A 22,926-nucleotide genomic window follows, 5' to 3' on the forward strand; every position below is an offset into this window, starting at 1 on the left:
CTAACGGAGCTAGAAATGAGTCAAAGCACATCAAACTGTTTTGGGATGGATAAAGCCTTCCTTGTCTCCCATGTTTTGCCCATGTAAGGAATGAGTGATGGATAATTGCTTGGTCTTAAATGAAGAACAATTGCTTGGTGTCAAAAGTGAATTATAAATTAATTATAAAATAATTATAAAGGACCGCCACTGCATAATTATTTCCAAAAAATCAGACATTGGTTAAGATTTGGACCTTACTTAAAATTTTTAGTGGGACACTAAACTAGTGTGCAACAAGAATGTGTTTGAGGCTGTACTTCCCTTGCTGTGCCTGTTGGCAGGTACCATTTCTGACATTTCCACCTCTACAGATTGCATAATGGAGAGAGAAGAGCAGTTCTTACCATGGGAAAGAAAAGCAAAAATTTAGCTGGGCAATTATCCTCCTGAGGCAGAGGAGTGAGTGCATGATCCTCTGGCCTCCATTGGGCACATAATGCACTACATGAGTGCTCCATGCAGAGGCAGTTGCACAGTCCCTTTTTTGAGAGAACTGGGTAGGGGCATTGCAGCAACTGGAAGGGCGGTATGCTCAGAAGTCAAATGGAGGCCCAGTTTTGAAGTGTAGTGGAAATAGTTGTGTCTGTCAGCTTCTCTATTTCAAGAGAAATAGGAACTGGTCAAAGTGAATCTGTATGATCCTGTGCTTAGTAACACCTAAGTGGGAGTCCCTTGTGTGACGAGCTACAAAAACTACAAATGGGGGTGGTCCCCTGAATGTGGACAGACACAAACAAGTGTGTTGCCTAGCAGGTGCTTCATATTACTTTCTTCACTTAAGCTTATCTCATATTTATCACGTTGTTCCTCCAAGGAGTGACCCCATTTTCTCCCTACAACAATCCTGTGATAACATTGCTAACAAGTGTCCCAAGTCTGCCTTGTGAAGTTGGACTCTCCCTAATCCAAATCTGACATTCTGTCCATTATCACACCAGTCAAGTGCATCCCTCACTATGGGCCACAAATTGCTAACTAAACAATAACCATCTTGCACTCCGTTTTTTCTTTTTTTGGTTACCAAAACATTCTTTCTTTCTTTAATGGGGTGCCAACATGCCTCTTTACACTAGCTCTGTACATTTGGATATTTTGATTGTACTTGCTATATAGGTAACAGTGCTTTATCCTACAAAGAAAAAAATGGGCTATCTTTTATTGTCAGACTATGATAATCCTTTGTACCCTTTATGCTTAGTGTCTTTACATATCTGTTGTCTTGTAACTGACTCCCGTTCATCAAACATAATCTATTTTTCTTCCAGGCTACACATACTCGTGGGGAACAAATAATGTAGAAATCAGCCTCTTAATATTGTCAGGTTTCCTCCCTGTGGTTAGGCAATTGACAGCTGCCTGAGGTCTCATGCCCTTCTCCCCCCACACTTTTCTCTTCTGGATAAAAACTTGGTTAGCATTACATCCTCAGGAGTGGTTTCCCTAATAATAATTATCCACCCCATATTTTGCAGACATGGTTAGAAGTCACACCATCCCTTCCTCAGATTGTGTGCATTTTCATTGATAGTATGTATGCTGACCATCTTGGTTTGGTTTAGGTGACTTCAGAATGATAATTGGAGAAGATAAGTCAAAGGTTATGAACATAGTGAAGCCTAATATGTTGCATTTTCAGAAGCTCTACAGTAACATATTAGAGGATTGCCCACAAGTGGTGTACAAGCACCAGCAGGGGAAGCTGGAGGTAAGCCATTAATGATGAAAAACCTTTTAAACAAAAACTGCTAATGATGGCGTGTCTATGTGTCCTTCCCTCTCCCTTTCCCTGGTTGGACTGCATGAATGAGCTCATGTTCAGCATAAGTAGCAAATGTGCCAAAGGAATATCCCACACCAGTTCGATTCCCATTTTTTAATGTGATAAATAGCAGTGAAACAGACAACAGCAGCTTCATGCAACTTTTCTAGATTCTGAAAATTGCATATTCAATAGGTTCTGGATTCTTTTGTGCAAGCATGCTGTAATAACTGTAGGGGTTACTCGTGCGCAAGTTGGTGCCACTCCTGGCTAGTTTGCCTTGTTAAACCTTTTCTGTCTGGACAGCCCTACACTTCGTGGCTGTTCAGTCGCTGGCAGAATCCGCCAGTGGGCGTTTCTTAAACCTTTTCCAGCATAAAAGTTGTTTGACTCCAAGTCTCCTCCTACTCTCCCTGCGCGGAAGTCTTCTGCGCAGGGAGGGCGTGGGTAGCGGAGGACCCGTGCTCTCCTCGCTGATCTCCGGTGAGGAGTCCTGGAGCCCCCTCGCCGATTCCCCCATCTGCCCCCCTTTATCCCTGGTGTTGCGCTGATTTCCTTCCCCAGCTGGTGAGCCGCCTCTCCCCCTGCTGGGCCCTTCTCCAGCATCATTTGAGAGCCTTCCCTCCGCCTCTAGCTCCGATGTCAGTTCCCTGACACATACCATTATTAACAGCCCTTCAGGTGTCCGTCATGTAATTTCTGTATGCCATGGACCTGAAGTGATAAAAATGTGTTTCTGCTATTCATCTGGTTGCTGTGTTGCTCGTTGTTGTATATGCTTTTCATTTATGCTTGAAGAACTTGGTTAAGGTGAAAAGTTTGTAGCCTGTTTTGCCAGGAATACTCCTCCAATAAACTGCATTGCCCTGTGATTGTTCAACTGTAGCTAAAGTGAAGGTGGGGTTGGGTGTCTGCACTGTAGATTAGCACAGGGCTGCCGGGAGGCTGTTACCTCTCAGAAGGTACTAGAAACAGGACAATTCGGAACTTGATGCCTTGAGAGCCAGGTGGTAGCATTGTACTCAAAAGGTGAAATAGATGGAGGGGCTGTGGATCAGGGGCCGAGCTCATTCTTGCATGTAGAAAGTCCTAGTTTAACCTCTGACATCTCTGGAAAGGGTTGGAAAATAACCCTGCCTGAAACTCTGGTGAGCTACTGCCAGGATGTTCTAGGCATATCCAACTCCCAAGAGACTGTGATCTACTCCCAGTATAAAAAAAATGGCAGTGATCTACCCATTGTCATTGGAGGGAGGAGGAGCGTGTGTGGGGTGGGTGGGTGGATTGCCTAGAGTTGCTGAGCTTTTGGGGGGGAGGATTGCACAGAGGGTGTTTTTTGCTAATAAGGATCCCGTGATCTACCAGGAGCAGCCGGGGATCTACCGGTAGATCATGATCTACTGGATGGACATCCTTGGAACTTTAGACAGTACTGAGTTAGATGGACGAGTGGTCTGTTTCAGTATAAGCACAAATCCTATGTTCCTAATAGAAATTCAAGCTATAGGTCTTTTCAGTCTTTAAACAGATAGCTAAAGATTAAATAATTTCTGTTCTTATGTTTCCCAAATAACCCTTATTGTGGACGTTCATTGCTTTATGCTTTTCACCCACCAGGTCTCATTCTGCTTTCAAAATTCTGCATAGTTGCAAAAGTGATTGTAGCTCTTGTTCAAGAGTAGTCAACTTCTTTGAAAATAAATTTAAGAAGAAGCCCATAAGAGCAGATTAAATAAACCCTCACTGCAAGAAGTGAAATTGCAGGGAACCAGGCAGAGGGCCTTCTTGGCAGTGGCGCCCTCCCTGTGGGACACCCTCTCATCAGATGTCAAGGAAATAAAGAACAACACAAGGCAGCCCTGTATCAGGAAGTTTTCAATGTTCGACTTTTTACTGTGTTTTGCATATGTACTGTAAGCCGCCCAGAGTGGCTGGGGAAACCCAGCCAGATGGTGGGGTAAATACTTAGAGAATTGCACCTCTCTCTTCAGCTTATAAAGTCCCTTCATGGTCTTTTCCTGGTTCCTTACTCCTGCAGTATCCAACTTTCCAGCCTTCCAGCTCTCTTCAAGTGTTTCAGCCCATTTTTCTCTTCAGCTCTTCTCTCCAAGTTTCTGACTCCACAATAAACTGCCTTACGTAACTTTCTAGCTTGACATATTCTCCTCGCAGCCAATCAGAAGAGTAACCTTCTATTTCCCCTTAATTGTCAGGTTTGTATGCTGATCCTTTGACCCTCCTGTGCAGACCTTCCTTAACAAAACATCCCCTTAAACTTCTAACCTTCCTTTGAACTTTTCACCCTCTTATGCAGGAGAGCCTTGAATGCAGAAAGCTACCATTTTACAACCCTAATTTTGCAACCAAAAACCAAACACAAAATGGCTACTCGCCATGATGGGTATGCTCTGCCTCCACGTTTGGGAGGCTGTATGTTTTTGAACACTAGTTGCTGGAAACCTGCTCTTGTGCTTTAACTTTGCTTGTGGGTTTCCCACAGACATCTGGTTGGCTCCTGAGAGTACAGGATGCTAGCCCATTGGGCTGATCTAGCAGGGTTCTTCTTGTTCATACTGTGTGGAGGGTTGCACTCTTATAACGGCAATATGTGTTGCAATTTATGGATGTGCCTACAGAGCAGGGTATTAAAATCTTCTGCAGCGTTGCTCAAAACAACAACCCATGTCCGTTCATTTCTCTCTCTCTTTAGATAGATAAGAGTCCAGAAGGTCAATTTGCGCAGCTAATGGCTCTGCCAAGGACCCTACAGCAGCAAATAACTTTTCTCATGGATCCTCCGGGAAAGAACAGAGATGTGGAAGAAATTTTATTGCAAGTTGCCCATGACCCTGACTGTGGATTAGTGGTACACCAGGGTAAGCTTACTGATGAATAATAGTAGTAGCTTTTTATAGGAGTCAGTGCTTAACAATCACTCTTTTAGGTAGGGAGGTAGAACAAATTCTAATTACTGCTTGAGATCTAATGTTTGGGCACTCCTGGTGAGATTTTTCCCTCCCTCCCCATTCTGCTTAAAATCGCATTGCTTGGTTTTAAAAACAGCTTGTCATGTGATACTACTCAGGAAAAACCAGCCCCAAACTTCTTTGGGGTGCAGTGTTAAGTTTCACAGTTCCTCGAGTCTTAGCCAATAATTGGTGCCCTTCTGAGCCAACTGCAGTTCCTGAGAGCTGAGCCAAAGAATTAGTTATGCCCAATAGACGATGGGTTGTACTTTTATCCCAGGATCTGTCCTTGAGTACCTTCTGAATCAGAGACATCCTAAATGACTTTGAGGTTGACGGAGTAAAAAAATCCCAGTTTTCCTCATCTGTAAAATGCCCTCCAAAAGTCACTACCTTGATAGTTATTGAGAGTATATGCATAAGCTTAAAAAAAGTGCTTCATAACAGTGTTGTATAAGGTGCAGTTACTTAAAATAATGGGCACAATCCAGTTAAAATTCAAGCATATAAACCCCCAGTTTGGAGGCAATGAAACTAAGGTAAAAGGGCTTAAACTTTGGCTGGAGTACACCTACTGTCCTTTGTGTCTTGGATCTTTTAAAGAGGTCCATTCTTGAAATATGGCAAAGTATTCTATTGTTGTTGTTGTTATTAATTATTATTATTATGTATTGAATTTCTATACCGCCCTATACCCACAGGTCTCAGTAGCATGCATAAATATTCACAGTGGGGGGAAAGTATGTGTTGCTGCTTGCAAAAGTACTTCCATGCATGTCTTGGGCACTATATTGTTCTCTACTTGTAGAAAGTAGCTCATTCCCAAAGGTGTGGCATCCAGTTTTCTGGAAAATGTTTTAATGCTAATGAACAGCACTTGAGGCTTCTTCATACTTTATGGTCAATCCAACAAATGTGCATTTGTGAAGATGTGCCTCATACCAGCAATACTCACTGATGACAATTACTCAGTAGCTGCATGAGAATAATCAAAGAACTGTGATTAGCTGCGACTTCTTATTGGGTATATATTTGATTGCAAAATCCAAGTTTTTCCCTGTGTAGTGAAATGGCCTTCAAAAGTTTTTTTTTTAATGTAAATGTATGTGTTAAATAGCATGAAATAATTTTAATGAGCTTTTGAATCTACTTGATAAAAGCAAAATAAACAGCTTTTGTTGGGGTAATTGGCAAGTAATACTGTCATGCTGGGTTTACTGTGTTACTGGAAAAATATTTGACTTGTAACCCCACCACCACCTTAAAAAAAAAGAGGAGTATCATGGATAACATCTGTTTTTGTTTATCCTCTTTCTTTCTTTCACTCCCTCTCTCTCCAGGCATTTCAGGAATTGTGAGATCGTCCAGCCTAATTCAGAGTGCTAAAACCACCCTAACAGCTGGTAAGAGCATGTGGTGCTGGGTTTTCCTGATGGACCATATCCTTGAGGAAGATACACATGCAAGGCTAATTCTATTCCAGAAATTAATAAAAAGGATCTTGCATATCTAAGGGTTGGAAGTGAGAGAGCCTGTTGGTTCAAGTACCTTAAGAACCAGCACTCCAGTTGAGTTCAGGAGATGCTCAGCATCTGCTGTGTGCAGAACACTCCGCATGGGAAGTTCTTGTCTGCCATTGAGAGCAGCCATTCTAATCACTTTGGTGAGCATCATATTGCTGTCTCTGCTAACAGATCTGTACTATGTACTCTTGGGCTTCTGAGAAATATTTCTGCAGTTACTTGTTGAAATGTAGGCTGTCTGAGTTACTGGCTCACTAAACTGGGCATTGCATAGTTAAAGCAAACTATCTAAATGAGCTGAGAGTATTATGACAATTTTAAAATTCACGGACCTGATTTTTGATACATAACCATCTTACTCAGCTACAAGTGATCACCAAAGAAGAAGACTTACACTCCAGATTTTGTCCAGTCCGCCACATCAGTCATAACTCTTTGGAATAGCAGGAAGCAGTAGGACCCCTGACCATTAGGTCCAGTTGTGACCGACTCTGGGGTTGCAGCGCTCATCTTGCTTTATTGGCCAAGGGAGCCGGCGTACAGCTTCCGGGTCATGTGGCCAGCAGGACTAAGCCACTTCTGGCGAACCAGAGCAGCGCACAGAAACACTGTTTACCTTCCCGCCGGAGTGGTACCTATTTATCTACTTGCACTTTGTTTTTTTTTTTTTTTAATAAATTTTTATTGGTTTTACAGCATTTTTAAAAAGAACAAACAAACACAAAACAAAACAAACATATAAAATACTTTCAAAGATATTTTCATAAACCTCTTTTCTTGGACTTCCCCGTACCCCCCCTCTCTGCATCCCAGTGTCCATATTTGAACTAGCAACTCCCAGTTGTTACTTTCTAATCTCTGTCATCTTAGTCCTCCTTTATCATCTAACCTTGTATCCCTGTACCCTGTTACTTCTAGCAACCACAACATTTTAACATTCGTTGAGTTTGTAGTAGTCCTTAAGATAGCTCTTAAATTTTTTCCATTCTTCTTCCACCATCTCTTTACGTTGGTCACGGATTCTGCCTGTCATCTCAGCCAGTGTCATATAGTCCATCACTTTCATCTGCCATTCTTCCAGAGTAGGTAAATCTTGTGTCTTCCAATACTTTGCGATGAGTATTCTTGCTGCTGTTGTGGCATACATAAAGAAATTTCTATCTTTCTTTGTCACCAATTGGCCGACAATGCCCAAGAGAAAGGCCTCTGGTTTTTTGGAAAATGTACATTTAAGTACCTTTTTCATTTCATTATAGATCATTTCCCAGAAGGCCTTTATCTTCGGGCATGTCCACCAAAGGTGGTAAAAAGTACCTTCAGTCTCTTTACATTTCCAACATTTATTATCGGGCAAATGATAGATTTTTGCCAGCTTGACTGGGGTCATGTACCACCTGTATACCATTTTCATAATGTTTTCCTTTAAGGCATTACATGCCGTAAATTTGATACCGGTGTTCCATAACCATTCCCAGTCATCTGACATAATGTTGTGTCCAACATCCTGCGCCCACTTAATCATAGCAGATTTAACTGTTTCATCCTGTGTGTTCCATTTCAACAGCAAGTTATACATTCTAGATAAATTCTTAGTATTGGGTTCTAACAATTCGGTCTCTAGTTTTGATTTCTCCACTTGGAAACCGATTTTCCTATCCTGTTTAAAAATTTCCATTATTTGGCGATATTGAAACCAATTTTCTACTTTGTGCTTCAATTTCTCCTGACTTTGTAGTTTAACCTTGTCTCCATCCTGTTCTAAAATTTCCCAATACTTCGGCCATCCGACCTCCATATTGAGTTTCTTCACTGCTTTAGCCTCCACTGGTGACACCCATCTAGGGGTTTTATTTTCCAATAAATCTTTGTATCTTATCCAGACATTAAATAATGCTTTTCTAACAATGTGATTTTTAAAGGTACTGTTAACCTTGTCATACCAAAGATATGCATGCCAACCAAAAGCATTATTGAAGCCTTCCAGATCCAAGATGTCTGTATTCTCGAGGAGCATCCATTCTTTCAGCCAGCAAAACGCTGCTGCCTCATAGTACAATTTTAGATCCGGCAGGGCAAAACCCCCTCTTTCTTTAGCGTCAGTCAGTATTTTGAATTTAATTCGGGGCTTTTTGCCCTGCCAGACAAATTTCGAAATGTCTTTGTGCCACCTCTTAAAACATTCCATCTTATCAAGAATCTGCAAGGTCTGAAACAAGAATAACATTCTAGGCAATACATTCATTTTAATTACTGCAATTCGGCCTAACATTGACAGTTTCAGATTTGACCATATTTCTAGATCTTTTTTAATCTCTGACCAACATTTTTCATAATTGTCCTTATACAAATTAACATTCTTAGGTGTTAAATAAACCCCTAGGTATTTGACTTTCTTAACCACTGTCAAACCTGTTTCCTCCTGAAACTTCTCCTTTTCCATATCTGTTAGGTTTTTCCCTAAGACTTTAGTTTTTTGTTTATTCAACTTAAATCCAGCCACCTGGCCAAATTGTTGAATTATTTCTAAAACCCTTTTCGTACTAGTGTTTGGCTCTTGCAAAGTCAATACTAGGTCATCTGCATACGCTCTTAACTTGTAGTGTTTAGCTCCGACCTGCACACCTTTGACCTGCTGGTCATTTCTTATCATATTCAGCAACACCTCCAGAACCGAAATGAAAAGTAATGGGGAAATTGGGCACCCCTGCCGAGTTCCTTTTTCTATCTTAAGTTCCTCAGTCACAACATTATTTACAATCAGCTTAGCTTTTTGTTCGGAATATATTGCAGCCATACCATTCTCAAAACCCTGGCCTACCCCCATCCCATGAAGATTCTTCCTCATAAAACTCCAAGAGATATTATCAAAGGCTTTCTCCGCGTCCACAAAGATCAATACTGCTTTAGTGTTTATATTCACCTCCAGCTTTTCCAAAATGTCTATTACATTCCTTACATTGTCCGCTAGGTGTCTTTTAGGGAGAAAGCCTGCTTGGTCTTTATGAATCTTCTCCATCAAAACTCTTTTAAATCTTTTTGCCAAAATGTCTGCAAAAATTTTGTAATCCACATTAAGGAGTGATATCGGGCGGTAGTTCTTAAGTTGGGTCTTTTCAGTCTCTGACTTTGGTATGAGTGAGATATATGCCTCTTTCCACGATTCAGGTGCCCTTTTTCCTTCAAGGATCTCATTACAAACTTCTCTTAATGGTTGAATCAACCATTCCTTCAACGATTTGTAGTATCTAGAAGTCAGTCCATCTGGTCCCGGAGATTTGCCCAGTTGCATATTCTGAATGGCAGCCTCTACCTCTTGTTCTGAGATTCTCTGGTTCAAGTCCATCTTACTTTGCTGAGAGATATTTTGTAATCCATATCTTCCAAGGAATTTGTCTATATCTTCTTCATTTTGCGGGCCTTGGGTGTAAAGTTTTTTGAAATAACTTAGAAAGCAATTTCTAATTTCATTAGGTTTAGATATACTCTTTCCATCAACCTCTAGGCTTGTAACTGTATTTAGTTTCTGCCTTTTCTTCAATTGCCATGCCAAAAGTTTACCGCATTTATTTGCTGATTCAAAAGTCTTTTGTTTCATTTGCTTTATCTTCCATTCAATCTCTTGGTTCATCAATTCCATATATTGAGTTTGATATAACTTAATCTCTCTTAAAATGTCCTGAGACTTTGGTTTTGTTCTTAGTTTCCTCTCTCCTTCCTTTATCATTTCCAAGATCTTCTCTTTTTTCTCATTTTGTTTTTTCCTCTTTATTGAATTTTGTTGAATCAAAAATCCTCTCATAACAGCTTTACTTGCGTCCCAGATCACTCTTTTCTCCACGTCAGTCCTCAAATTTATTTCAAAATAGTCTTTTAAGGTCTTTTGGGCCTTCGTGAGAATCTCCTTATCTCGAAAGAGGGTGTCATTCATTCTCCATCTAAATTGACCGGTTATTGTGAGTTTCATCTCCATCTTCACGGCGTTATGGTCGGAGCAAGTTTTTGGGCAGATTTCCACTTTCTTAATCTTTGGAGCCAATCCACTAGTAACCCAGATTTGGTCAATTCTGGTCCAGGTCATCATTGCTTGGGAGAAGAAGGTTCCCTCTCTCTCCAGAGGGTTCCTTGTTCTCCAAATGTCTATCAAGTCCATATTTTCTATCATTTCGAAAAAAGTCTTGGGGAGTCTCCCTTCTTTAGTGACTGTTAGTCTTTGTGCCTTGTCCATATTAGTGGAGACCACGCCATTCATGTCTCCCATGATTATCATATTATAATCCAGATAGTCCGTCAAAGTTTCATGAAGTCCCTTAAAGAAGTCAGATTTGCCTTCATTTGGTGCATAAATTCCAACAACTAAAAGTTTTTCTCCTTGTACTTGTATCTCCACAGCCAGATATCTCCCTTGTTCATCTTTAAATATCATTTTTGGAGCCCATTTCTCCTTCACATATATTACCACTCCCCTCTTCTTAACTTTGTCTGATGAGACAAATTCTTGTCCTAACCTTTTATTTGTAAGTAATCTCCTGTGGGCTCTAGTTATGTGAGTTTCTTGTAAGCATATCAAATCCAATTGTTCTCTGTTCAAAATATGAAATACTTGTCTTCTCTTCAAAGGCCCATTCAGTCCATTACAATTCCAACTAAGGAATTGCAGAGCCATCTTGTTATTTTCTTAAGGCTCCTCCAACAGCTCCAAGTTGTTGCTCTTCTTCTGACGGTGGTGGTTTTTGTCCAAACGAGAGATTCAGGATATCCAATGCTCTCCTCTGTTCTGCAAGTGCGTCCACAGTCCCCTTCTGTAGGTCCTCCTGATATCTTGCCAGAAATTTGTCTTTATCTTGAATTGTCTTTATTTTCACTTTCTTTGCCTTGTAGTCGAATGACAGTCCTTGTGGGAATTCCCACCTGAAGCGGATCTGATTTTTCTTTAACAAAAGCACCAAATCCTTGTAGAAATTTCTTAAGTCCAAGATATATTTTGGTATGTCTTTAAAGATCTGTACTGCTGAATTTCCAATTTGGAGGGCTTTTCCAAAGTGTAGTCCTAAAATTTTATCTCTTTCCTCCTTAGATCTGAGTGTGATCAAACAATCTCTTGGTGTCTTTCTATCTTGCTTTTTGCCGAGTCTAAAGGCAGTTGTGATTTTAAAATCGTCTTCCTCCAAGTCCCAGCAATCCGCAAACTCCCGTGTCAAATATTCCACAAGGTTGTCACTTTCATTCTCCGGAATCAGTCTTAATTTTAAGTTTCTCTCTTTCCTCTGTAACTCCCACAAGGCCAAGGTTGCATCATGCTCATAGACCTTCTTGGCAAGTGGCTCTAATTTCTCCTGCGTCTCTCCAGCTGTGGCTTTGGCCTCTTCGGCAATTTGACGCGTGGTGGCATTTTCCTCGACCAATTTATTTATAGATTCTGTATTCTGGTTTAATCTTGTTGATATTTCTGTTAATTTTTGTGTGTTCTCTGAAGTCTGTTTTGTCAAAGACTCCAGAGTCTGGTTTATCTTAAGCAAAGCTTCTGTCACAGCTTCCATAGAAACGGCTGCTCCTTTGTCCTGTCCTGTTGTTCCAGCTAGTCCGGCTGTTACGCCTAAGATCGAACCTCTTCTCTTTGCTTGTTGCAGCTGCAGCTGTTGCTGTTGTTGTTGCTTGGTCTTGGCTCTTGTAGTTATCTCTTCTTGTGGCCCACTCATGTCAAGGTCAATTCCCACGGGATTTATTCTCCCTTGGAAAATTCCACTGTCTTAGGCCGTGCTGGACTTCACTTTATCCTCTAGAGGGAGCAAATCAAAATGGCCATAGAAGGAAATTTCAAAATACATGAACAAAGGAGACCGTCCAGGATGTAGAAAGAAAGGAGATTAACCCAGTCAAAATCAATGTTACTAAAGTCTTATAGCTTCCAATTGCCACAGTTGCCCAGTATACTGTTTATACTGTTTCTTCTTAAAATGTACAAAAGTCAGGCACTGTGGAAACTTTGTATCAAGGTGTCACTTCACAGGGAAAAGTCAGCTCAATGTACTAAGAAGGCAGACCGTTTCAGACTTTCAAGTAGATGAGATAGCAGAGGTTTTTTCCCTCAAATAAGTCATGCAGTTAATGGTCAAATTCGCCTCCCCTCTGCCCTGCTTGCTAGAGGGGAGATCAAAGGTTTAAATGTCCGGTTTAGCTGATCAAAGGATGAATTTAAACGGATACAGGTTTAGAGCTCCGTTGCTTTCACTTTCATGCGGTCGGGGGGAGGCAGACTTCCTTTGTTTAAATCTCCCCCGTTTTTAGCCCAATTTTTAAAATTAAGAAAAGTCCCAGTTATTTTTCAGTTCTTACTCACGGGGAATCAGTCCGAATTTCTTTTCAGGAAGGAATCGGCGCTCTCCGCTTATGGCGACGCGGCTTCACTTCGCAGGCTGGGTAGCGACTCTCAGCACCGCGCTCACTCCCGATGTCGATCCGTAGCCTTTAAAAAGGCTCTTTCACGGTACCGGGGGGCGCAAAGGTGCCCACCGAGTCTCCTTGTTCTCAGGCTTCAGCGCCTGGGATTTTAGGGGTCCCCCGCTTGCCGTAGCGGGTAAGACCCGAACTTGCGAAGCAGTCCTCCTCCGGAGCTCGGAGGTAGGACCGCCATTAAGCGCTGGCACCGACCGGAAGTCTCTATCTACTTGCACTTTGACGTGCTTTCAAACTGCTAGGTTGGCAGGAGGTGGGACCGAGCAATGGGAGCTCACCCCGTCGCGGGGATTCGAACCACCGACCTCCTGATCGGCAAGTCCTAGGCTCTGTGGTTTAACCCACAGCGCCACCCGCGCCACTGCAGGAAGCAGTGCAACCTCCCAAATATTGCACAAGACCCTTTGAAGTGATTCTGTCGATGGCTGTATGCATCTCACTGTTCTATAGAGAAGCGAACCCCAACAGGATCACTTCCTCAACTAGAAAATCCATCAGAGTTTATATATATATATATATATCGTTGTATATTATATTTGACCCTCCCTTTCTGCCCATCCCTGCCCCTCCCCTCAGTCCCTAGGATAGGCTGTCCTGCTGTGGCTCCATCAATATTTACTGCCCCCGGCGGTGGAGCAAGCCGATCGGGCGCCTGGGGTGAGCCAGGGCAGGACACTCCATGGGGCCTCCAAGGAGTCTGCCTGCCTCCTCCCACTCAGCCGCCCTATAGCTGAGGGGGAGGCGGCGGGTGGACCATTTGGGCAGCGCAGAGCCTGTGGGCGCCCAAGCCACTGCGTCCCTCCCAGGAGAGATGCGTGGCTCGGGTGTGCTGCAGGCCCCGTGGTGAGTGCCGCCCGGCATTTTGTCACCCCCCTCAGTGGTGACACCTGGGGCGGCCCCGCCCCCACCGCAGCCCCCCTGACTGCCCCTATGCAGATTCTGCCTACAATCACAAGTGCTCAGTCTGCTGCAGCCACCTAACCACAAACTCTCTTTAGCCAGTTCACACTTACAGGGCACTTCTTAATGATTCAAACCACCCAGTTGATACTAATTCTTTTCACATGCATGCTACAATCTTTTATCTTGTGAAACACCCTGAGATCTTTTGATGAAGAGTGGTATATTAATAAAATAAATAAATTCTACCCTATCTGTCATTTGAGATATTGCAAAAAGAAAAGAAATCTCAAGGCCAAATTACACATTATACCTGCAGTGATACCTTGTCATGGGCTTGCAGTATGTTCAGTTCTGGGTTTTTATTTGCCTGCCCACCCACACCCCATCCAATTATCCCACATTCTAGTGCTGTTCATGAATTGTGTAGGAAGCTCACCCGGGGAAGTTAACTTTGTTACTCCTGTTGACTTAGCTGTGAAGCAACAAAGGAGCTACTGAGCTTCCTTCTCTTCTCCTTTGCATAATCTGCAGATCACGAAACTTTTGTTTCAGGCTTCTGAAGAGTTAAAGTGTACTCTGTGAGGGCCTCACACCAGCACAGTTGAGGGTTCATAAATGCATGAGATGTTTGCCACTAGAGGCCAGTTGCTAACACCTGCATCCTGGCACATTAACCATCTGTTTTAGAACTGTTTAATTGGTGGGAATTCCTGGGCGCCTTGATTTTCAGCTCTTAACACACACTAATTTACTAATAGATAAGTTTGTGGCTTCCCCACAGAAAAGCATGGTTGATCGCAGTGCAGCAGATGTCTTAAGAACATAAGCACAATTAAGTTGGGTTGCTGTGTGTGGGTGTTTTTCATATATTCAGCAGTATACAAAGATACCGGTTTAACCACTTAACCATCCTTCTCCTGTTACAACTGTAATTCTCCTAATGAATCTTTGAACTAGCACAGACTTGTATGAGTATTATTTATCATTGGTGTATTATCCACCCATCTCCTACGCCCTTTTTCCTCTTTCCCACACAGACTTTATTCAAATTTTAATGGCAGGCTTGAGGCAGAATTCAAAAGCCAGACGTTGTTGCATTAGCAACTTGCATTTTCCTTTTATGTCCCCCTTTTCCTTCTCTCTGCTTCCCTGGCAGTTATATGGTTGTTATCTAGGGAGGACTTGCTCTATGTTGTCAACATTTGCTGTTGCTCAACTCACATTCAGCAATCTCAACGGTTACTTGTTTCAATATGATGCCTGCATTTTTATAAACCGTTTATCACATGCTGAAACACAGGTAACATAGCCCTTGTTAAGCCCTGAAATATCTACAGGCCATATGGTAGGCAGTTGGATCCTCGATGGCACTCATTATGTAGCTGCCGTGCTCTGCTTGCAAACATTATTTGGCAGGGAGCACAACAAGGACTTTTAAAACAACTGGTAATGTTTCCCTTCATCTTTTTCTGCCAGCGTGGTTTTAAACTAGTTTGAGCCCTATATTTTTGTTTACTGTCAGATGCCCTATTTAGCTTTTCAAGAAAGGGGGCCTGTGTGTTTTCTAAAATCTGTGGCAAGACTTCTGGTCTGGTTTCTATTAGAAGTGGCACCATCCATTGATTTAGTTTTCCTCTTGGCCTTATGATCTTTTAGAACTTTTAGAAGCTTTGGAAATGTTTTATATTTAGTTGCTTCTAAGGAGTGTGTGTGTGTTACACAGTTACTGCATTTGGCAACCTTGTGTAAAATAAAGCCATGTTTTGTTATATTTGCAGTAATGATCTAGCGATGCTTAGCTTTCTGCCAAGGCATGCATTGCTATTTAATTCCAACTGATATCTCTTCTAGGTATTCCTGAGTATTCAGATTTTGAAGCTTTGAACAATGCTAGGCTACGTTCAGACTGCTGCATAGGAAAAACACTGATATTAGCCCTCCCCATTTAGACTGATAGTTAAAGACCAGAAAATTCCAGTAGCTTGGGGTAGCCCGCCTCCACCGCACCCTGGCCACCCAGGGTGTCACCACCAAGGGGGGTGTCAAAATGGCTTGTGGCACTCACCGCGGGGCCTGCAGCATGCCCGAGCCATTCATCTCTCCTGGGAGAGACGCGGTGGCTTTGGCGCACACAGGCTCCACGCTGCCCAAGTGGTCCGCCCACTGTCTCCCCCCCCCCAGCTGTAGGGCAGCTGGGTGGGAGGAGGCAGGCAGACTCCAGAGGCCCTGCGGAGCATCCTGCCCAGGCTGGCCCTGCCCCTGGGTGCCGCCCCAGGCGCCCAATCGGCTTGCTTCACCGCTGAGTCTAAGACTACCATCTGGCTTAAGTGCCACATGTCCTTTTCTAGGATGTGCCTTCACTTCCCCCTCCTTTTCTGTCTATCAGTCTCCCATGCCCACTCAGTATGCCCAAGTCCTCATTGGGTAGTTTTGGGGTTCCTCTGAGGTTTTGTTCCTTAAATTTTTTTGGTACTTTTGCAAACATTCTGGTTCTCCTAAGCTTGCTTATTATTTGTGGGTGTTAGCATCTCGTCTCTGTAAAGATCTACAGAGAATGAATTCGCTATTAAAACAGTAGGATTTAAGCATGGACTCCAGCAGCACCATCTCTTCAATTACAGCAGAACAACAGTGCAGTATTGTTACTAACAATACAGTGGTGCCCCGCAAGACGAATGCCTCGCAAGACGGAAAACTCGCTAGACGAAAGAGTTTTCCGTTTTGGAGGTGCTTCGCAAAACGAATCTCCTATGGGCTTGCTTCGCAAGACGAAAATGTCTTGCGAGTTCCTGCGGGGTTTTTTCCTCCCCCCCCCCTTTTCTAAGCCGCTTATCCGCTTATCTGCTAAGCCGAAAAGCCGCTAAAAGCCGCTAATAGCGCTAATCTGCTAATCCGTCAATGGGCTTGCTTCGCAAGATGAAAAAACCGCTAGACGAAGAGACTCGCAGAACGGATTCTTTTCGTCTTGCGAGGCACCACTGTATAGCCAAATATTTATTCTACAAAGTTTGTCATATTGGGTGTTAACCAATAGGTGTCCCTTTGCTTCTCCAGAGCACATGGGAGCAGGTGCGAGTAGGAGGGGTAGACAAAAATGGTCTCCCCCCATTCTGCTGCTGGATCCCTCCAATTGGTGGGGTGACACCCATTAGATACTACTCATCTGTTAATGTGAACTCTAATGACTGTTGGGTTATACAACAAGAGGAATACTACTTCCTACCCCTTTTCATTATACCCTTTTTCAAAGGTGCAATCAGAAAATACTATTGACTAGGTAGAAGGAAAATTCATGACAATTTGGTCTTAAGGTTCTTAAAACATATTGTAAAAATTGCGTAGCTTAGCTGGAGACAGATTCAGCTGCCTGTCTTGATCCATCCTTATTAATGAAAAATTGTTCATGAATTCTCAGGAACACAATGTCGTCCTAAAATTAAGAAATTCAGAGTTGACTTCCTCCCTTTCTGCTTCTGGTGAAAAACCTCGAAGCATATCATTGTGTATCTCCTTGATGGTGAAGCATATTAAGTGTTGTGGCCCTCTGGGGCATGCAAATCTAAAATGAGTGAGGTGGTCAAGTTCTGAGCTCAGAGTTTTCAAAGGAAGCATGAGCAGTGCTCATTGCAAATAACCTGTGGTTGTCCTCCCCTTATTCTCATAGTTACATAGGGATGTTCCCATGTAGGCAATCGTGTTTGCCTGCCATGATGATTGCTGATGGCTGTTTCTTGTCTGAGTGACAGATTTTGATAGATATTGGCCTGCGTCATTCTGAGTGAACGAAACATCCTGCAGTGCTTGCGTGTAGCATATATTGCAAGGTGCAGATGTCAACCATGAAACGTGGCAGCTGTTTTTCCAGGCTATATGGGAGTGAGAAATAGAAAGCAAAGGGTGCTATATCAGGCAACAGATCTAGCCTGAAAAAGCCTGGGGGGTGGTTCCATTTTCTCTGAGTGAAAATACCAGGAAGTTTTCAAAGTGACAAATGGCAGCGCTAGAAGGAAGCACTAGCATGTGTGGTATTTAGTTACACAGCACCAGCAGACTGCTGACGGAAATCTTGAAGATGGTCAGCTTTGCAGAAAGATTACAGCAAACACACCTACGTCTGTGGAGTCTCAGGTCATGAGACATTTAAAGAGTAGGATTTAGTAAGGAGAGTCTTCAAAAATGCATTGGGGACTAGTTAAAATAGATTAATTAGGGGATGTATACTGTATTGTCAAATTCTCTTGATTTAAGAACTGGCCATAAAGTTGTGGGATGCCTCACCAGGTAACGAAGTATAAAACGCTAGTTACTGAAGCTGTTCTAAATGTCTGGCTTCCTTTTCCTACTTTTAAAATTAGTTAATTTCTTAGTTATTGCCATTTATTTATTCAGTGTTTTATTTGTTGTTCAACAGTCTATTAGTTATTGCTATTTATTTATTTATTTATTTAATCTATACCCTGACCTTCTTCCCGAAGGAGTCCAGGGCAGGAGACGGGCCCAAAATTTACAAACAAGTAAAGCATTATAAAACAGCCAACACATTCTTAAAACAGTTAATGGGGAGCAATAATGAAGAGTATTTAAGGGGGGGAATAAGCATTGTGAAGTTATTCTGCTGTGCCTTTCTGTTTAAGGTGGCTGACAAAAATACACTGACATATTTACTAACATAAATAATGCAAGAAAATGATAAAGCCAATAAACTGTGATTTAAAACAGCAGCCAGAATGTAAGAGCAGAGGAGCCCTCCAATAACCTGAGCCATGTTAGCATACCTCCTCGGCCCTTGAGAACCCGTGCACTCTGTCATAGCCAGGGAGAAGCAATGTCTCCCCATGTAAGGGGCCCACTGTAATTCATTTTTTCTTTTCTTTCTTTTCAAGGAATAAAAAAATCTGTGACTTACAGCATGAAGAAGATGTACAAAATGTCGAAAGGATGGCTGAGGAAGACATGACACCCAGAGGGCTGGACTTTTTGAAAAATCAGCTGGTCCTCTTTGTGGCTGAAGGTTATTCCCATTTGACCTGTTGCATCACCTTGCCTTGGAAAATTAAGAATATGCAGAAACACGTTTGTGCTATTTATACACCAACAGTGTTGCACAGACGATAAACACAGGAGATCACCAGTTTTGGTTTCTTCAAGAAGTGGGTTTCCTTCCTTCCTTGTGTCTGTTAGAACTCCTCCCCCCCACCTTTCCAGAGTGACTGTTTCCATATGTGCTGTGTTATGTTACAGTCCTTAAAAACAGGAGCCCTGTGTGATCAGGGTTCCAGTCGTGTGGAGGACTGTAGGCCTGCTCAGCTAAATGTGCTTTCAATCTCCCTCATCAGATCTTGATGCTCAGGGTAGGAAGGTTGGACAGGGTAGTGCTCATGGCCCTGTGGCCCCTTCATGGATCCTGTTAATGAACTTCTAAATAGGACTCCTACAAAAGTTTATTCTTTTACAAATATATATAGAGAGAGTGTGTATGTCCTTTGAGCATGCAGTTTGTGCTAACCACTCTCCTGCAAGAGCGGCTCATACTCTTGCATCTTTAAGTTCACCAAGAACTCTTAAAGGTCTAATCACACAGCTTAAGAACCGTTGAATGGTACTGAATTATTTTCCTCTTGGCCCTCTTTCTGTGTAGAGTTACATGCCAAGTAACTTTGCAAAAGGTCAGCCATTTGTTTTTAAGGCATAGTTGACAGCAGTATAATTCACAGCCAAATATCGGTGAGCAGGTCATATTTCAAAACAAGGTCGGGTTATAGTTGAGCTTCTGGGTCCAATAATGTGTGGGTGTTTAGGTATATAATTTAAGAGTCCTGCTGCACTGCTAGTGCTTTTAATGTCTGCCTGTGGTTAAAATCAGGGAACAGTTTTCTTACTGGTAATAGACTGTTTCTCCACCCCCACCACTTGTGAATTTTAATTACTGGGGCACAAATGAAGACAACCAAAGAAAGGGGGTTCAGATAACAGCATTTGACCTTACCACTCATTTCTCTTAGGGCAAAGTGAAAATACGTATTATTATTTTTTTGTTGGGGGCTGTATAGATTTGTTTCCCTTCCTACCCACCCACCCCTCCATTTGCTTAAAGTTGCTTTCTCATCCAAACAACTTTTCACAGATGGCTACCATGCAAAAAGGTGTGTTTCGGCTGCAGCTCACACTGTAGTTGCATTTAAAGGCACAGTCAGGAGGAACTAGGGAAATAAAAAGGACAGTTCTGTTAAAGATTATACATGTTTTGAAAGCTTACAAGAGCTCAGGTTAAAACATAATTTTAATTTGATTATTTTCCACTCTTTCTCATGGGCTCAAGGCAGGTAAATGTATACAGATGTGTTTTGCAGCCCAGGTGACACAAGAGCTTGATGACTGATTGTAGAAAAACACACACGAAGGCTTTAAATTCTGACATTAAATACAATGAAAAGCTGTACAAAAATAAGCCATTTTTCATTTAAAAATAGTCAAATGAGCTTATTGATGTGCATATTTTATCTCTGAGAAATGGCAGAGGTTTACTGCATTCTTGATTAATTCTAGAAAAACTTTCTCATATTTTAGTCCTGTTGAAATATAGTGAGGTCTTATGATGGAGAGCTTTACATTTCCAGCTTCTAGGATTATTGTGTTCCCAAACGATTAAAGTAGAACAGATTGCTAACATAGTAAGGAACTACATGGGAGAGTTTCTAATGCTGGTTGACACTTTTTCTCACAACAAGCTCTTTTGCAAAATCCTGATTACTTTTTGCACTTGAAGGCATCTAAGAAGCAATTTGGGGGCCAATCTCACTCTCTGCATGGATAAGTATCTTAGAAGGAGTAGTACTGAGCAGCTCTAGAAAGTAGCTGTGGCCTTTAATTCAGAATTCAGGAGCTCTTGCAGACTCTTAAACATTTGAGCTTTCTAGATCATTTTACTAAGCAATCTGAAAGCCAAAGATTGCAATCCTGTGTGTGCTTTTCATGTCAGTGCCGTTGATTTTAATGAAGCATACACAGCATGAACTCTGCCGTGGGACAGCAGCAGACGCATCATACCACATGTAGGGGGCAGACCCATGTTTGAAGTGAGGTGAGAGATACAGTTTAGAAGTTATTCATCCCGTTTGCAGTCTTTTGAGAAATGCTTTGTGTGTCAAATCCCAAAGTGAAGCGGGGTGCCTGGGGATGGGGGGGGCGGCTTTGGGGCTTGCCCAAAGCAAAATGGGATCCCTGTGTTTCTGCACAAGTCAAAAAGGGAAAGCTCTGAAGCGTTTTGTGGCACCTTGGTGATCCAGACATCAAACTCTGCAGACAAGTACCTGTGAAAAGTGAAAAAAATATCTCTGATTTTACCATAGAGCAAACTTTGTGTGGGGCTACTAGGGACAGGAAGCAACTTTGCAGAACTGAAACGTATGTCTCTAGCTTGAAGAAAATGTCAGGGTCAGGAGAAGGAGGTCCAATGCAACTGAGGGATCTAGCTTGTAATCAATGGGAATGATCTTATTAGAAAAGCAGGTCCATTTAGTTCTTCCCACCCCGAAATCAGCTTCAAAAGCCCTTGGAAATTTTGGTTTGAAATTTGACAGGTTTCTTAGATGCAGGGGTGCCTCCCCCATGCCTGCAATTTTCAGGCCAGCTGCTCACAAAATGCTAAAACTGTTGACAGCTGCCCTTGAGGAGAAACCTTTGCAGCTTTGCTTCTGAAATTTGGCAGGATTCGTGACCTCAGAATTGGCAAGATTGCCTGATATATATTCTACCCAAGAATTTAAAAATTAAGACATTTCCTTTTTTTAAAAACCAAACTTTAAAACTGTCCCGTAGAAAAGCCCCTGGATCTAACTGCATGTAAATTGGCAGGCTTCCTCCATTGCTTTGCAGCTTTCATTCACATCTGCCTAAAGGAAAATAAGTTATAGCTGATACTGTTTTGAAGGAGGTGGGAGAAACAAAATGGACTCACGCGAACTCTCTAGATGAATCAGAAAATCTAAAAAGTGCCTTGAATCAAGTTAGGCGGTTTCCTGAAACCCCAAATTCGGGTCCGAAATAAATATTGTGGTCAGTGCACACTCCTAGTTCCAATGCTGTGCTTGAGGGACAGCTCAGTGGTAGGATACATGCATGAAAGTTACATTTGCGGCATGAAAATGTGGAGAGCCACTGCCAGTCAGAGTATGCATTTAGCAACAATTTAAAGTTGCAGTGTCATAAAACACTACACAAAATACAGAGTAGATAATACTGATGCATCATGGTCTGACTTGCACCAGTGGTACAAGGCAATTTCCTGTGTCCTCTTGTGCGAGTCAGCTATATATTTTTTGTATTCGTTTACTTATTTCAAAAGAAAGGGCAATTGCAGGCTATTGAAAGGTTTCCCGTGCCCTGTGCTAACGAAGGGTTATTTCAGTCTTAAGTGGTTAATAATCAGGAAGGAGAGAATTTCTGCTTGACCTCTTCCAGGAACTTGGCAGCTTCCGTGATAGCAGTTCGGGTCAGTTGCTTAGGGATTTGGCAGTGAAGTGGGAAAGAAAGTTTATGCAGTCTGATCAGCAGATAACCGAGATCCAGAGGATACTGGGAACCAATTTTTTCTGGCCCTCCCTCACAACATAGTGACCTACAATATTTAAAAAACTGATGTAAACATCCAAAGCCAAGAGATGGTAACATTGGAGCCTTACAGAGCTGCCCGGGGAGGTTGCTCTAAAGATATGGTGCCACCACTGATAAGGCCCTGTTTCATGAACATCTGTCTATCCTCTGATGATACTGAACACAAGAAGGGAGGGGCATCAGGAGGAAAGTTTCCAAAGGATCAGGTAGGTTTATGTGGGAGAAGAAGGTTCTTCAGATACCTTGGTCCCAAACCTTAAATGCTGGTATAGAAATATTAGTAATAAATATATATGATCGAAACCAATATGTGAATTGTGTGTGGAAGCCAGTGAAAGCACTTTAAAACAGGTAGAAGATCTTCAGGCTAGTGTGTTCCACATAAAAATTTAGCTGCTGTGTTCCAAACAGTCTCCAGTGGTAGTCCCATGCACAATGCATTTTTAAAGTCTAACCTGGATATTACCGCAACATGCCTTTCATTTTCTAAGAGAGCCCAGAGGCAGCATAAATTGATGAAAAGCAACACACAGAACACCCATTGAAAGACCGGGATCTAACAGTTCCCCAAGCTGTAAACCTCTTCAAGGGGAAGTACAAATTCACATCAATAGTGAGCAGGATACCACTTCCCATACACATTGAGCCGCCTTGTCATTTTTGAGAT

General features: G+C 42.3%; 1 protein-coding gene across 5 annotated transcripts in view; it reads left to right on the forward strand.

Annotated features, from left to right (window-relative positions):
- TAMM41 (TAM41 mitochondrial translocator assembly and maintenance homolog) overlaps window positions 1-21,446 on the forward strand; it is a 141,959-nt gene extending 120,513 nt beyond the window's left edge. For all 5 annotated transcript variants that reach the window (XM_081177108.1, XM_081177107.1, XM_081177109.1 and 2 more), the window contains 4 exons: window positions 1,602-1,747; window positions 4,512-4,677; window positions 6,108-6,170; window positions 18,530-21,446. In XM_081177108.1, the coding sequence (XP_081033234.1) occupies window positions 1,602-1,747; window positions 4,512-4,677; window positions 6,108-6,170; window positions 18,530-18,603 (449 nt within the window). In that variant the 3' untranslated portion in view covers window positions 18,604-21,446. The remainder of the gene's footprint in view (window positions 1-1,601; window positions 1,748-4,511; window positions 4,678-6,107; window positions 6,171-18,529) is intronic.
- The last annotated feature ends 1,480 nt before the right edge of the window (window positions 21,447-22,926 follow it).

Source organism: Podarcis bocagei (genome assembly GCF_964188305.1).
Source record: "Podarcis bocagei genome assembly, chromosome: 2".
NCBI lineage: Eukaryota > Metazoa > Chordata > Lepidosauria > Squamata > Lacertidae > Podarcis > Podarcis bocagei.